Source organism: Scleropages formosus, chromosome 20 (assembly GCF_900964775.1).
Source record: "Scleropages formosus chromosome 20, fSclFor1.1, whole genome shotgun sequence".
In the NCBI taxonomy this organism is placed as follows: Eukaryota; Metazoa; Chordata; class Actinopteri; order Osteoglossiformes; family Osteoglossidae; genus Scleropages; species Scleropages formosus.
Genome location: NC_041825.1, coordinates 12411510 through 12426592, shown reverse-complemented (window position 1 = coordinate 12426592; position 15083 = coordinate 12411510). Strand labels below are relative to the sequence as shown.

At 45.7% G+C, this 15083-nt stretch overlaps 2 protein-coding genes across 2 annotated transcripts; one reads left to right on the top strand and one right to left on the bottom strand.

The window, feature by feature from the left end:
* Positions 1-360: 360 nt before the first annotated feature.
* e4f1 (E4F transcription factor 1) lies at positions 361-11156 on the top strand. The gene is made up of 14 exons (XM_018761586.2): positions 361-500; positions 1067-1209; positions 2292-2382; positions 2538-2725; positions 2914-3034; positions 3896-4048; positions 4723-4829; positions 5134-5346; positions 5649-5763; positions 6270-6487; positions 7335-7533; positions 7772-7932; positions 9587-9640; positions 9977-11156. The coding sequence occupies exons 1-14, from the start codon at positions 404-406 to the stop codon at positions 10322-10324; spliced, it is 2208 nt and encodes a 735-aa protein (XP_018617102.1). The 5' UTR covers positions 361-403; the 3' UTR covers positions 10325-11156.
* Positions 11157-11213: 57 nt separating this feature from the next.
* Positions 11214-14780, bottom strand: zdhhc4 (zDHHC palmitoyltransferase 4). The gene is made up of 6 exons (XM_018761610.1): positions 14371-14780; positions 13637-13710; positions 13201-13379; positions 12982-13107; positions 12273-12517; positions 11214-11771 (listed from the first exon to the last, which is right to left on the bottom strand). Exons 1-6 carry the CDS (start codon positions 14497-14499, stop codon positions 11481-11483), a joined length of 1044 nt encoding a protein of 347 aa, XP_018617126.1. The 5' UTR covers positions 14500-14780; the 3' UTR covers positions 11214-11480.
* Positions 14781-15083: the final 303 nt, after the last annotated feature.

The window sequence follows — 15083 nt, the reverse complement described above, 5'->3', positions numbered from 1 at the left end:
AAAATCCCAAGTATTAACCCATAAAACACACCGAGCACAGAAAGCGCGTGTGTGAGGAATCCAATCATTCATGTTGTATTCCAAAGAAATAGCGACCGCGTCCCCAGCCCGCGTTTGTCCGCCAGAACACGGACACCATTCGACTTCCTGAAGGAAATGGGCAACCTTGGAGCACCTCCGCAACCTGTATATAACTCTCCTTTCCTTTCCTAAGCCTAATTTAATACCTAATCGATGAAAAGACGAGAAACACACGCTATCTTCGTCAGCGCGCAGATCCGCTCGCGCACAGCGCCCCCTAGGCAGTCTCCCCTCCCCTTGCCCTTTTGTTGTTATGACGACAGGGTCGTAAATCCGCCATGTTTCCCTGGTCGCGGAGTTGCGACAGAGACGGAGTGCAGACATGAGCGCGGAGAGCGCGAATACGGCAGAGGCGGCGAGCGAGCCGGCGGTGCCCGCGGGTAGCATCATCGCCATCCACACCATGCTGGGGGACGAGGGTGAGCGTGCACGGCGCGGAGAGCGCGCGACGCGAGCGTGGGGCCTGGCTGTTCCGCAGTATTACACTCGCTGCCTGTCAGACTCCCTCCCTGTGCGCGAGTGTGTGTGTCTAATCATGTCATGCTCGTGTTCGGAGTTAAAGAGCCGCACGATGATGATGATGATGATGATGATGATGCCGCGCAGCAAATGGTGCGAACACACGAACCGGCCCCACGCCTGTAATTATCCAGGTGGAAATGTACAGTATGTTCACCAAGTGATGCGCATTAAACACACTGTGCATGTTCGGCTGCTCAGACAGTGATAGCAGCTCCGTGCTGCCTCTTAGGTGTCTGTTTATAATAAACAAGTACTAGTGTGTTTACACGAGTGTCACGAGACAGACACGCACATGGCGGGAACGTGACGTGCGGTGCCGCGTTGTTTAGTGCGAGCGCGGTGATGATGAAAGCGGGCAGTTTGCCGAAGATTTTTGCCCGGCGAAAGTGATGGAAACGACTGTCCGCTGTGCTGTGCTGGGCCACGCGTTCATGCTGGAGCCTCGAACCCGTGTGTTCTGCAGATGATGACGATGTGCACAGATGTGGACGATGCCAGGCGGAGTTCACCTCCCTGGAGGCCTTCATCCAGCACAAGCTGCAGAACAGCTGTCAGCGGGCCCAGGAGCTGCTGACCCTGCCACTCTCCAGGGAGGACACTCAAGAGGTGACCTTTACTAAAGGCTTTACCCTAACTTTAACCCTAACCCTAACCCCAGGGAGGATACTCAAGAGGTGACCTTAACTTTAACCCTAACCTTAACCCTAGGCAGGATACTCAAGAGGTGAGCTTTACTCTAACCTCAGGGAGGACACTCAAGGTGACCTTTACCCTAACTCTAACCCTAACTTTAACCCTAACCTTAACCCCAGGGAGAACACTTGAGAGGTGAGCTTTGCCCTAACCCTAACCCTAACTCTAACCCTAGGGGGCTATAGTCAAAAGTTGAGCCCAATGTTACCTCTAAGCCTAACTGTAACCATGCATCCATTTCAGAGGTGAGCCTAACTTTAACCATGTTCCCCTGTGGGAAGCTACTCAAGAGAACCCTTAGTAAGCCAGTTGGTCGGTGACCTGGTCACTTCATAGCAGAGTTGTGGCTTCCCTGTCTGGACAACCCTCTGGTTTACCTGGATAGAGAGATCATCACATTCCATTTAGGTCTAGTTTCACAGAGGTGAAACTTTTTCATACAGTGATCGACACCCATGTCTGAGGTTACGGTCAGGAATGGTGGTCTTGTACCGTATTGCAGCTATTTTCATAATGTATGTGTCAGTGCTGAGCATTTTCCTTAACCCCTCTTATTGAGCACTTGCGTTTGATTAGAAGCATACCTGTGGAATCATTTAATTCTGGTGTTTCCATTTATTCTCCCTGGTATTTTTAATGCATTCTAGAATGTTTCCATGCTTTTGTATTTGAAACGATTGATGCAAGGTTCTCCAGTTCTAAAACTTTCTAACGTGTTTGGTTAACACATATTGTTGTATATCATTAATTTTTGATTGAGAGGGGGGTGCGGTGGCGCAGCTGGTTTGGCTGAGCCCCTCTCTCTGGCGGGTCTGGGGTTCGAGTCCCGCTTGGGGCGCCTTGCAATGGACTGGCGTCCCGTCCTGGCTGCGTCCCCTCCCCCTCCAGCCTTGTGCCCTGTGTTGCTGGGTTAGGCTCCGGTTCACGTGACCCCTCTCGGGACAAGCGGTTTCAGCCGGTGTGTGTGTGTAATTTTTGATTGTTTTTCGTGGCAGGTTGAGCTGTCTGAGGTGAACTCTGTTTCTGTGGATGGAATTGAGGAGACCAAATTTTCCTCAGAGAAAGCAGAATGTCTGCAGAAAACAGGTTGGTTATCAGCACAGGTGTGAACGCTGTCCTCCAGCAGTTTTAAAATACATCTGTTCTTTCTGTCCGCGGAGAACACGGCGCTCGGATGTCCGGTTATGGAGTCCTTGTCTGACGCTTATGGTTCTTCCTCCTACCTGCGGCGATCATTTCAGACCAACAGAAGGAGATTGCAGTCTATCCTGAGAGGCGCAGGAGGAAGAGCAGTTCAGCGAGGACCTTGCCCCGTTCTCCAAACCTTACTGACCAGTGCCTCAGCGGTTCAGAAAGTGCGAAAATTGCTTTCAAAGTCAATGAACAAGGGCGCTACATCTGCCAGATCTGCGATAAGACCTTTAAGACGGTATGCCCGCACATAAACGTTTAAAATGTCCAAGCACAGTTTTGCATGTTGCGCTGTCTCACTGCGGATGTTTCGTTGCTCTTTTGTTTGTTTTGTCCACTAAGTGAAGTAACGTTCTTATTGCCAGTATGTTTGTTACAGTATTTGCTTAGTATAGCTCATAAAATTTGATCATATGTATTTTTAAGGCCAACATACTAAGGACGCACTTGAACACCCACAGCGAAGAGAAGAACTTCCAGTGTAAATTGTGCAGCAACTCTTTCAGAACCAAGGGCTCGCTCATTCGCCACAACCGCCGGCACACCAGTAAGTAAGACGGTGCAAATCCAGGACTGAAGATCCTGATTTCTCCTCAAAGTGTCTCTTTACGCAACAACGTTTATTCATGTGTCAGGCTCTTCTATGCAAAGGAACGTACAACTCGGAGTAAACAAAGTGCATTTTACAACAGACGGGGCTTTCAACAGAGACACATAGTTGTCAAAGCACGGTTAATTTGTTTGATACCGCCGCCTTTGCGGGCACACGTTACTCGAGAATTGATAGGAAATACAAAGGTGATCCTGACAGTTGTTGTGATGCAAATTTCTAAAGTAATTAGGAGACCAGGAGAGACATGGGACCAAAAAAGAGATACATTTGGAGACCTTTTTAAGGGAGCTCATTCCACAGCTTGGAGCCGAAACCAAGAACCTGCTGACTTTCGATTTTAGAGCCCTTGTGAGTGGGACCACCAGTCAGTCAGAGGTGGCGTAGTATAGCACTGTTGTTGGGGTGTAGGGATTGATCAGTCTTGTAGGTATCAGGCTGCAGGTCCTGTGACAATCTCCAGTAATGAATCAGGTTATGGTCATGACAGGTGGATCATGGTGTTGTTAGGAGATCAGGAGGGAATTGGGTCGGAAAGAGATGTGTTTTGAGACCCTTGTTGAATACTGTGAGGGATTCAGCAGTTCTGAGGGACAGAGAGCGCTCATTCCACCACATTGGACCTAAAATCGAGAACCTGCGGATTTTTGATTATTGACTTCTCGTGAGTGCGAGAACTGAGCAGCCACAGGCAGGGGAGTGCAGTGCTCTCGCTTGGGTTTATTGAATGATGTGCTCTTGTATAACGTACTCTTCTTTCTTGTGTTTCAACATCTGTCTCCTTGTGTTCCCCTACAGATGAGCGTCCATACAGGTGTAATCTGTGTGGGATTTCCTTCAGGGAGTCCGGTGCTTTGACAAGACATCTAAAATCTATCACTCCTTGCACGGAGAAGACACGTTTCAGCCAATGTAGAGAAATACTGGTGAACAAGGATGGTGTGCAGAAAGGTATGTCGTGATTGATGCCATTTGTGGAGCTTCCAAACTGCAAGGTATTAATATTTGTTCTAGTGGATTTTCTGTTTTGGGAGAACTTGTTGTACAGTTAGTACAGTTAGGTACAGTACCAGCAAAAAGCACCTGGGCAATACTTTCATAGGCCGAACTGGACAGAAGAGTGAAAGCTAATCAGCACAAATGTGTCTTACATCCATGGGAACTGCTGCAGAAGATTTGGAAAAACATGTTGGCTCATTTCCTGTTGAATGAATGAATGAATGAATGAATGAATGAATGAATGAATGAACTGTGGGGGGGGGCTCGGATCTCGTTAGCGTATACAAATTTTTCACTGGTACTTTATGTGTAGTGCAGTACTATGAATGGATGGTAACAACCTTTTCTGTGGTAAAAACAAAGGGATGCTTGACAAGATTTGTTTGAGTAAACGTGAATATTAAGTGGCAATATGTTATTCCTGTATATATTTTTGCTCCGATTCTTACCTACAGCAGCTGGTAAAATTGGATCAGTTTAAATGAAATAAGTACCTAATAGTTTTGCCTAACGGTACACGAAAGAAATGGTGTTGTTACCTGCCGTGCTGCCTGTGATGCATTTGTACTGTATTTGTAGGTGTAAAGGGTGCCCTTGGTGTGATGCCCTTTTGATGTTTCCTTCAGGGCTCAAGGAGGAGTCCTCTTATCCGCTCCTGCTGAAGGATGAGCAGCTCCCTGTTGTGGATGAGGTGGAAAACACTGAGGAGACCATTCACGAGGTCCATGTGCAGGTAAAAGCTGATATCCTTAGACAGATCCAGGAAATCTGCGATTTTGGGTCACGGTGCCCAACGTGTTTCGCCTCCTGTAGAATACACTGCGAAGGACAACTACCCACTGTTGGTTACATGTTATTCCATATGCATATTCTGCTGTATTTTTTGAGGGTTTCAGCAGAACCCATAAAGTAGTTACTGTGATACCGAGACTGAATATTTTGTTGATATTAAATATAGAGTGTAGCTTGGACAGGAAAGTGCATGACTGTACAGCAAAATGTTGAACTTTTTTTTCTTTTTTCCCCGCCCTCTCCAGGAACAGGCTGAGGCGGTGCAGGAACCTGCAGGAGACAGCTTGATCAGCCAGGCTATAATGAACTCTGGCATTATGCTGGGTGCAGATCAGGGGGAGCAGCAGGTTGGCAGCAAGTCTCCCAAACCCCTGTTCCAACACCAAGACCCTGAGAGCAGGATCACAGAGATCCAAGTCACGGAGGAGTGTGTAGAGCTGGACTGCGATGAGGCGCCGGTGAGTGGGACAGTCACAGACCATGGAGGTCATTCACAGCCTTGCGTGCACATCCATTCAAAATTATAAAAGCTTTCTTAATCAGGATTTGTTTCAGCCAAAATTCAGTTATTAAAAAGGTGTTTTTCCAGTCAAAACCCAGTAATTATAGCAATAATTACTGAATTGTTACGGTCATTGTCGCTGATTGACCTGAGTTGAATGTTTGTTTATTTTCAGATACCCCAGTTCTACATGGTTTGCTCACACGGGTTAAAAGCGAAATGTTTATCCGGTCTTGTGTTTTAAAAACTGAATTTTAGGAACCCGTGGAGAACCAGAGTGACTCTGCTTCCGCAAAGGGGCACAGGTGTTTTCACTGTAATCGGGTCTTCAGGACTTTAAGCTACCTACGAACACATGTAAAGGGCCACCTTGGTAAGTTCTATTCTGTCAGTATATACAGCATAAGGGTGTCTTTCCCAGGAAGTGATCTTAGGGGTAAAAGCGACTTTGGAGCTACAAACAGGATGAGCTGGAAACAGACTTGCCGTCCAAATTTTGCAGGTCATAAGTCGAGGATCCAGGATAATGATGAAATAACAAATAAGTAAACTTGTACCTTGTATTGCAGATATCCGAAGTAACATTTTTCAAGGAAATAAGCATTTCCAGCTTTATTTATTTGTAATTGCATTTTCTTCACTGGTCCGTTTTTCTAAAAATTTCTTTGATTCTTCAGATTTTTGAAATTGAGCAGTGATCAAAACACAAGTTGTGCTTGAATGAAACCCAACATATAGCTGTTGAACTTCAGCGGCTCCGTTATCCCTGTGGCTTTTGCAGCGAACATTACAGCTTTTAACACGCGTGTCACATCACGAGACCAGGTGTCCATAGAGCTCTGTCACCGGCGTATGTAATGCGAGTGTGTGTTCCTGCAGAGTTCAAGCCCTTCAAGTGCAGTGTGTGTGACAAGGAGTTCCTCACGGGCTACCTGCTGAAGAAGCACATGGAGGTTCATCTCAGCGAGCGGCGGTTCAAATGCGGAGAGTGCGGCAAGCTCTACAAGACCATCGGGCACGTCCGCGAACACATGAGAGCACACTCCGATGAGCGGCCCTACCATTGCAACTCCTGTGACAAGGGCTATAAGACCAAAGTACATCATACTTAACCCTTTTCATTGCTTTCAGCTTTATACTGTAGTCCTGAGCAAGGGGGTGCTGTGGCGCAGCGGGTTTGGCTGGGTCCTGCTCTCTGGTGGGTCTGGGGTTCGAGTCCTGCTTGGGCTGCCTTGCGATGGACTGGCGTCCTGTCCTGGGTGTGTCCCCTCCCCCTCCAGCCTTGCACCCTATGTTGCTGGGTTAGGCTCCGGTTCACCACGACCCCACTCAGGACAAGCGGTTTCAGCCGGTGTGTGAGTGTGTGTTTGTGTAGTCCTGAGGTTCTTGTGTAAAGAACTAAAGCAGTGTGTAAAAAAAAAAAAAAACAATTTAGAAGAAAAAAATAGGCAGAGACTCAGGTGTATCTATTACACATTAACAGAAATGTTATGTTGAATTTTTTTCCCCATTTTCCGTTCACTTTTGGTAGATTAGACACACTCTTGGTGTTAGCTTGTGCTTTATGTCCTTTTTTTTTTTAAGAAAAATATTCCACATTCTTGAAATTAGCAAATTTTGGTGAATTTTGGCACCGGGTTCCAAACACTGAATGTTCCAGTACCTTGTAGGATCTGATGCTTTGTAGAATTTCTGGAATGTTCTGGTGTCTTCTAGAACCTTCCAGTGGCTGTAAAGGACCAAATTAGAAGTGACACCCTAGAACAACTAGTGGTATTTTTGTAATCGGCAAACTTTAACTAATCATAATCAACGCATAACTTGACATAACTAAGAGCTTTGAGAAATTTTGTTGCATTGCGTTGTATGCCGACAGTCCTTATCTCACACAGCTCCCATAGGTGATTTGATTGCTTTTTCTTGTCCCCTTTCTCATATTCCTAGAATGCTCTTCAGGTACACCAGCGCACTCACGCACAGGAGAAGCCATATGTGTGTCAGTACTGCTCGCGGGGATTCAGGGAAAAGGGCTCTTTAGTGCGCCACATACGCCACCATACCGGCGAGAAGCCCTTCACGTGCTACAAATGCGGCCGGGGATTTGCAGAGCACGGCACTCTAAGCCGACATCTTCGGGCCAAAGGTGAGCAATCGTGCCATTTTGGTATCGATGGGCCTCGAGATTTTTGCTGTACGAGTTACAGCACAGCAGCACCGTTTGTGATATGAAGTTATTTGCACCGTCTCCATTCACCTTTGCTCATGAGACCGTTTTACACACGTCTCGCATTTCTAGACTTTACTAAATGGTTTCCCTCGGGATTAGCTGAAATGCGTACGCAGTTTTATATATAATTCCAGTTTCTGTGCATGGGTGACAGGTGGTTGCAGTGGGGGAATGAAAGAGTCAGAGCAGATGATGGTTGTGGAGGAGCACCCATCTGACAGCGATGTGGCTGCAACCATCATTACTGAAGACCCACATGCTGTACTGGTGGAGTTCTCTTCAGTAGTGGCAGATACACAAGAGTACATCATACAGGTGAGACGTGGATGATACGATGGTCACGCTAACATTGCCGCGAACAATCCAAAACATAGTACCTTTCTTTATTATATGTTCTTATGGCATGTATAAAACTTGCTTTTAAAGTTTTGGATCAGCTACAGGACTGAACCCTTTTCTTACATGTTTCTTCCTATGATACGATGTACTGTATATGATTCTCAAAGTTACGGTTAGAAGGTAACTCTCAGCATTTAGCATGTTTTTTCTGCATGAATTAACTTTGGAATTAACTGCAGAGCTACTCTGACATATGTGCCTGCCATTTTATTGTCCTTTTGAACCTTTAAGTTCAAATACTCTGTGTTGTTATTATTCTCCACTTTGTGGCAGAAAAATAGATTCTTAGGACAAATACACTCACTGGCCACTTTATTAGGTTCACTTTGCTAGTACCAGGTTGGACCCCCTTTTGCCTTCAGAACTGCCTGAATTCTTCATGGCATAAATTCAACAAGGTGCTGGAAATATTCCTCAGAGATTTTGGTCCATATTGACATGATAGCATCACGCAGTTGCTACAGATTTGTCGGCTGCACATCAATGATGCGAATCTCCCATTCCACCACATCCCAGAGGTGCTCTGTTGGATTGAGATCTGGTGACTGTGGAGGCCATTTGAGTATAGTGAACTCATTGTCATGTTCAAGCAACCAGTTTGAGATGATTTGAGCTTTGTGACATGGTGCGTTATCCTGCTGGAAGTAGCCATCAGAAGATGGGTACACTGTGGTCATAAAGGGATGGACATGGTCAGAAACAATACTCAGGTAGGCTGTGGCATTTAAACAATGCTCAGTGAGTACTAAGGGGCCCAAATATCCCCCGTACCATTACACCACCACCACCAGCCTGAACCATTGATACAAGGCAGGATGGATCCATGCTTTTATGCTGCTTACGCCAAATTCTGACCCTACTATCTGAATGTCACAGCAGAAATCGAAACTCATCAGACCAGGCAACGTTTTTCCAATTTCCTATTGTCCAATTTTGGTGAGCCGGTGCGAACTGTAGCCTCAGTTTCCTGTTCTTAGCTGACAGGTGTGGTCTTCTGCTGCTGTAAGCCCATCTGCTTCAAGGTTTGACGTGTTGTGCGTTCAGAGATGCTCTTCTGCATACCTCGGTTGTAACGAGTGGTTATTTGAGTTACTGTTGCCTTTCTATCAGCTCGAACCAGTCTGGCCATTCTCCTCTGACCTCTAGCATCAACAAGGCATTTTCGCCCACAGAACTGCTGCTCACTGGATATTTTCTGTTTTTCTGACCATTCTCTATAAACCCTAGACATGGTTGTGCATGAAAATCCCAGTAGATCAACAGTTTCTGAAATACTCAGACCAGCCCGTCTGGCATCAACAACCATGCCACGTTCAAAGTCACTTAAATCACCTTTCTTCCCCATTCTGATGCTCAGTTTGAACTTCAGGAGATTGTCTTGACCATGTCTACATGCCTTAATGCATTGAGATGTTGCCATGTGATTGGCTGATTAGATATTTGCGTTAACGAGCAGTTAAACAGGTCTACCTAATAAGTGGTCGGTGAGTATAAGTTAAGCGCTTTGGAGCATCCACTCTGAGTCAAGTACTGGAATGTAATTTTTTTTTTCCCTTGCTTTCTTTTGAAGGCTCCAGCTGAAGTGACAGGAGTGGGAGATGCAGTAGCCCACAACAGAGCTGAGGTTAGTGAACTGAACTGCATGAGACTCACTTGAAAGAACATGTCAAACAACTGCCAAAGTCCTTGTGGGTGTTCACTCCTATAAACTTGTAAAACCAAGCCCTTCATTTGGTCCTCTCTAGAGGACACACACATCTGTTTATCATTATTTAAGGGCATCTCAAAAAAAAAAAACTGTACATGATACAATGCACCTTACAGAGAACATTCTGTAATTTTATGTTACCACATTTGGGGGAGGAGCTTGGACAACTTCCTATAAATATGTCCGGAAACCCTTCTCAGCTGAGTCTCAGGAAGGTAATATGGTGACTTTTGTTTCATTTTGTATGCTCAGGTGGATACCGACATCATGAAGGTTGTGCAGCAGCTAGTGAACCAATCAAACTCGGGGCACCAGGTCATTGTGCAGAACGTGTCCATGGCTGATAGCGCAGCTCTTGCTTCGGACTGTGGCGACACCATCACTATTGCTACGCCAGAGAGCTTGACAGAGCAGGTGGCTATGACGCTGGCTTCAGCCATCAGCGACGGTGCTATCATGACTGCCGAGGGAACCATGGAGGTAGAGGACAATACCGTAACCATGGTGGCATCCCAAGACATTGAAGTGATGGAGCAGTCAGAGGAATTTGTTATTACTTCACCAGAGGAGGTGGAGATACAGACTATTGTACAGGAGTGAAATGAAAAGCTTTGTCTTGGATAGCTGACCACAATTAAGTGACCTTTAGTAAATATATATAAATCCCCAAGAACCCTCAAGAGACAGTATTACTTGTTCTGCCTTCATAGTAGAAAAAAATGTGAGAGTTTAAAACTTAACAGTAACCTTAAAAAATATCCACAAACATTATTAGAACAACTTTTTGAGTATACGATTATACGTGTACGCATTTCAGAATATATAGCGGTACTGCCAACACATCTCAGTTTATCATTCAGTGGGACCAGTTTGTAACTTGCTGTGCAGCTGCAAAAAAGGCGACTGCTGCGATTCGTAAGGTCTAAGCAAATTCAAGGATTCTTAAGTTGGAAAGTGTTGACAGTAAGACTTTGTGACTGAATTTTTTTTTTTAAAAAAAAAAGACAATGTACTTAGCACTTGTAAACTTTATAGCCCTAATGCAAGGAAGTAAAGGTTACAATGAACAGTGAATTTCAGCTCTCAGGTCAACTTGTACAGTTCTGTTAAGTGCCGTTGAGTCCATGTCGACCCTTAGCGATCACATAAATAGAGTGCCTCCTGAGATTGTACAGTTCTAAAGAGGCCATTTATTCTTGTATACAAGTTGCAAAAATTAAAGTTTATCTGGTTTTTCATCCAAAGTATTTTTCTCCAATGCAACTTATCTTTACCCATTTACACACCTGGGTAATTTTTATTGGATCAGTTCAGGGGTAAGTATTTTCCTAAGGAGTACTAGAGCAAGAGAAGGGATTAAAACCCTTCTTTACATCTATCCATTGTCAACAACCGCTTGTCCCGAGCAGGGTTGCGGCGGACAGGAGCCTTACCCAGCAACATACAGCGCAAGGCTGAAGGGGACACACCCAGGATGGGACGGCAGTCTGTTGCCAAACCCGCTGCACCCCCACACCACCTCTTCGTTGTGGTGATGTAATTTAAAATGATTCTGATGATAAAAATATTGGAATTCCAACAAATTAATACAATATACAAACAGTGTCAAACAACCCTGCATCATACATGAAAGGAACAAAAATTAATTTGTTAGATTCAGATCATAGCACCTGTGGACACTGGCATTGCATATAATACATCCACAACAGTGTGGTGCACACTTGTCAAAGTTACTGTCCCTGAGGTAAAGGCCAGGCTATTTATTTTTCTTCACACTGGCAGTGAATGGGTGAAAGATCTCCCACAGGTTCCTGAGGATGCCTCTATTATAGAAGCTGCTGGCTGTAACAGATGATAGGGAGCACTGGTGCCCAGCTATGCCATAACAGTGCTCACAGCCCCAAGCTCTGCCCTTGTACCATTCATTGGATGTCTGGTTAACCACAGCTAAGTACAAGTGGAACAAGGCATATCCAGCCAGCAGCACGAAGACGAAAACAAGGAAGCCGAGCATGAAGACAATCCTGGGAAACGTCAAGAAGAGGTGCTGCAAAGAATAAGAATAAGATCAGCATAGTGCAAAGGGAAACAATTCAAATTTGTTACCCCTTTGTCTAATTTACATTATTCATTAGTGATACAATTTAAATAATGTGAAACTGTTAGTCATCTTGAACATTTGAAAGGAGAGGCGTCATTCTGCTGTAATGGTTGCATTTATTTAAAAATATTCAAACATGCATAAATTAGATGTTAAATTTTGCTGTTCTGGCAGAAAACTGTTCTGGGTGAGTTAAGACAAACTGGTCATTTATTGGAAAATAACTGGCAAGTTTGTCAAAAGGTTTTTTGTGTTCTGAATCATTAAAATAGGCTACTTCAACTGCATTATTTAACATCGCAGGTGGGTTTAAAAAAAAAAAAAAAAAAAATCCAGAGAAAACTCCAGTATCATAAGCCAGTGAATTTCAAACAATTGATAAACCTGAAAACCCAAGCAGATAATGTTGCCGAACACGAAGGAGTGTTGCTACCAGTGTGCATGCACCTGAATAATGAAGCGTGGCCCAGCTGGCTGCTGCTCCCCATTGTGGTCGATGTAGCGAGCGTGCAGGAGGTCTGCTTGCAGCACAACGTGAAACAGCATGTCTGCTGTGAGTACTGCGATGTCTCCTGCCATAGCACAGGTAAGCAGCAGATACAAAAGGAAGTATCTGTAGTTCTGGGCTCCAATGCAGTTGTTAACCCAGACACAGTGATGGTCGAATCGTTGAACGCATCTGTTGCATACGCCTGTTAATAAAAACAACCCATTTATCCAATGTCCAATTGCAACCAAAGGGTCTTTGCACTTGTTTGAACTGCATGTTAGTTATGATTAACTGTACATGTGCTACTTATTTTGAACTTACTTAACCTCGTAAGCCACATACCTCCACTTCCTAACATTACATTTACATCTATTCATTTAGGTGATGGCCTTTTTCAAAGCGACTTACAATGTTAAGGTTACAGTTATTTACCTATTTATACAGTGGGGTAATTTTATTGGAGCAATTTAGGGTAAGTACCTTGCTCAAGGGTACTACAGCTGGAGGTGGGGATCAAACCTGCAAACTTTGGATCCAAGGGCAGAAACTGTAACCACTACGTACCAAGTGTCCCCATTAAGGTAAAGGAACCACTCTTATGTGGTACAGTAAGCAGCAGAGGAGACAGAGTATGCGATCGCTCGTCTCGCAGAGACATGGACTTACGGCAGTGCTTAGACCTTGCAGGTTTCACCAGCAGACACGTTGAACAGCTGACCCCCGGCTGGAAGAGCCTCCTGTCATACAGATACACCCGAACCTGTGAGGCATGGTTGTCTTTTGTAACTGTACCTGCACAATAAAAAAGCAAGACTGTGGAAAAAGCTTTTTGTGTTATAATTAGCCTCACACTACCAAAATAAGTTAGTAAGGTGACTTGCTTACCAGGGTCTCTGTAGCAGCACAGATAGAAGAAGCAGGACTGAACAGCAAGTAGCACATAAGGCACAATAAGGCTGGACAGCTGAGTGTCCATCTCCCTGCAGTAGCCAAACACCTCATATGCAAACTCTGCATATACTGCACACTCCAACAGCAGGTGCAGGTACAGGAACAGTCTGGTCCTGGAGAAAGGCACATGGAAAACACTCCATTTGCTCCTGAGTCAAGGAAAATTTACCAGGTACAGTCTGTAGGATTATAGTGTTTTCTCCTCACACAGTACACGTGCTGATGTCTGAGGTGAAGGAACATTTACAGAAGTCCCCTCCTTTCTGGGAGAGGTGGGTTGTCCGTGTTTGTTTTGAAAAATTAAACGTAACTTTATATCGTCGATATCACCAAACAAACTGTAGCCCTGAGATTTCACCAGCCGTCTTACCTTTGATGAAACAGGCGGTGTAGAAACTTGTAGAAGAGCCTCTGAAGCCATCGGGGAGCACAAGATGAGAATCTCTGCGAAAATAAGGCCAACGAAAAAAAAAAACAGCAGCGATGCTGAAGAAAGAGTCCGACATAGAAAGAGAAGCAGACTGGAAACGGCGCAAGAATGTCTGAAACGGAGGGGGGTGCAACCGTGAGCCGACAGGGAAGTTTCTGAACTGAGCTACATGAACCCCTTCTGGTGCCTCCTGTTACCCCCAGACACCCGTCAGCATTTCGAAGTGCGAGAGTTAAAAATGTTAGTGTGCCATCATGCTACTGTCAAGTGGTGCCTCTAAATTGCCCTTGTGAGTGCATGTGTGTGTGTGAGAGAGAGAGAAACCACCCTTCCAGGGACTGGTGCTCCCACACACCCGCTGGGATAGGCTCCGGACCACCAGCACCCTGCACTGGAGAAGCAGTTAATGATCCTGAATGAATGCTTACTGCTGTGTCTTCGTTTTGTTTTTGTGCCCGTGTTACACTTACATTTAAAAAAGCCGACACTTCTCCAAAGCGACTTACAATGTTAAGGTACTTATAAAATTGTGTACTGTATATCCCAGGAGGTTCTATCTATGCCTATGGCCATGGCATGTTGTGCCCGCGCTCACACTCCGACCAACTACTAGTCACACTGACTGGTGCCCAAGTAAACACACGGCTCCGGACCCATTTCACCGTTTACCTCACCTGGGAGACGAAGGTAACACTCTTCTCCAGCGGGGTCTGCGCGCCGTGGGACCACCGGCACACCAGAGCCATGCAGGTGAGCACGCAGAGCACGTAGAGGGCGAACAGCGACAGGAAGTCCATCATCATGTGCCCGCGCGCGTCTCCCAGTCAGTCACCGCGCCTTCGCTTCACCTGTGTCCGGGCGTTGACGGCGCCTCTTCACGTCTTAAGCATGATCGTGCCGTCCAATAATAACGCAGAGCAGACGTCACACCTTAGTAAAACTCGCGGAACGTTACCGAAACTAAAGGACAAGGCACGAGCGGTTTGCTGGCAGAATACGACAGACGTGCTCTGTGCGAGATCGCAATCGCAGCACGTTCCAGAAACCTAAGAGACCGTTCGGAACCTGTGTCCGCTGGAATGCGTTTCCGCTCGAACTCGTCTTCCCCGTTCCGCAGTTTCCTGCTTCCGGCAGGTGTGGAGGAGAGTCCGCCTATGGGTCCCAGAGAGACACGGACTCACTGGGTCTTAAGTCTTCGGCAGCTACGCGGCCACTCTGCAGTTCTTTCTTTGAGAAAAAAATGTATTAAAAAATGCCGTTAACTTTTAGAGAGTTGCGACAACCGACGGGTTACCCGCGGGTTTGACTGCTCGAGTACTTCCGGTGTCCTCAAGCAACACGGCTCTGCCGTAATTGATTCCACTGTTCGACACGCTCAAACACGAAG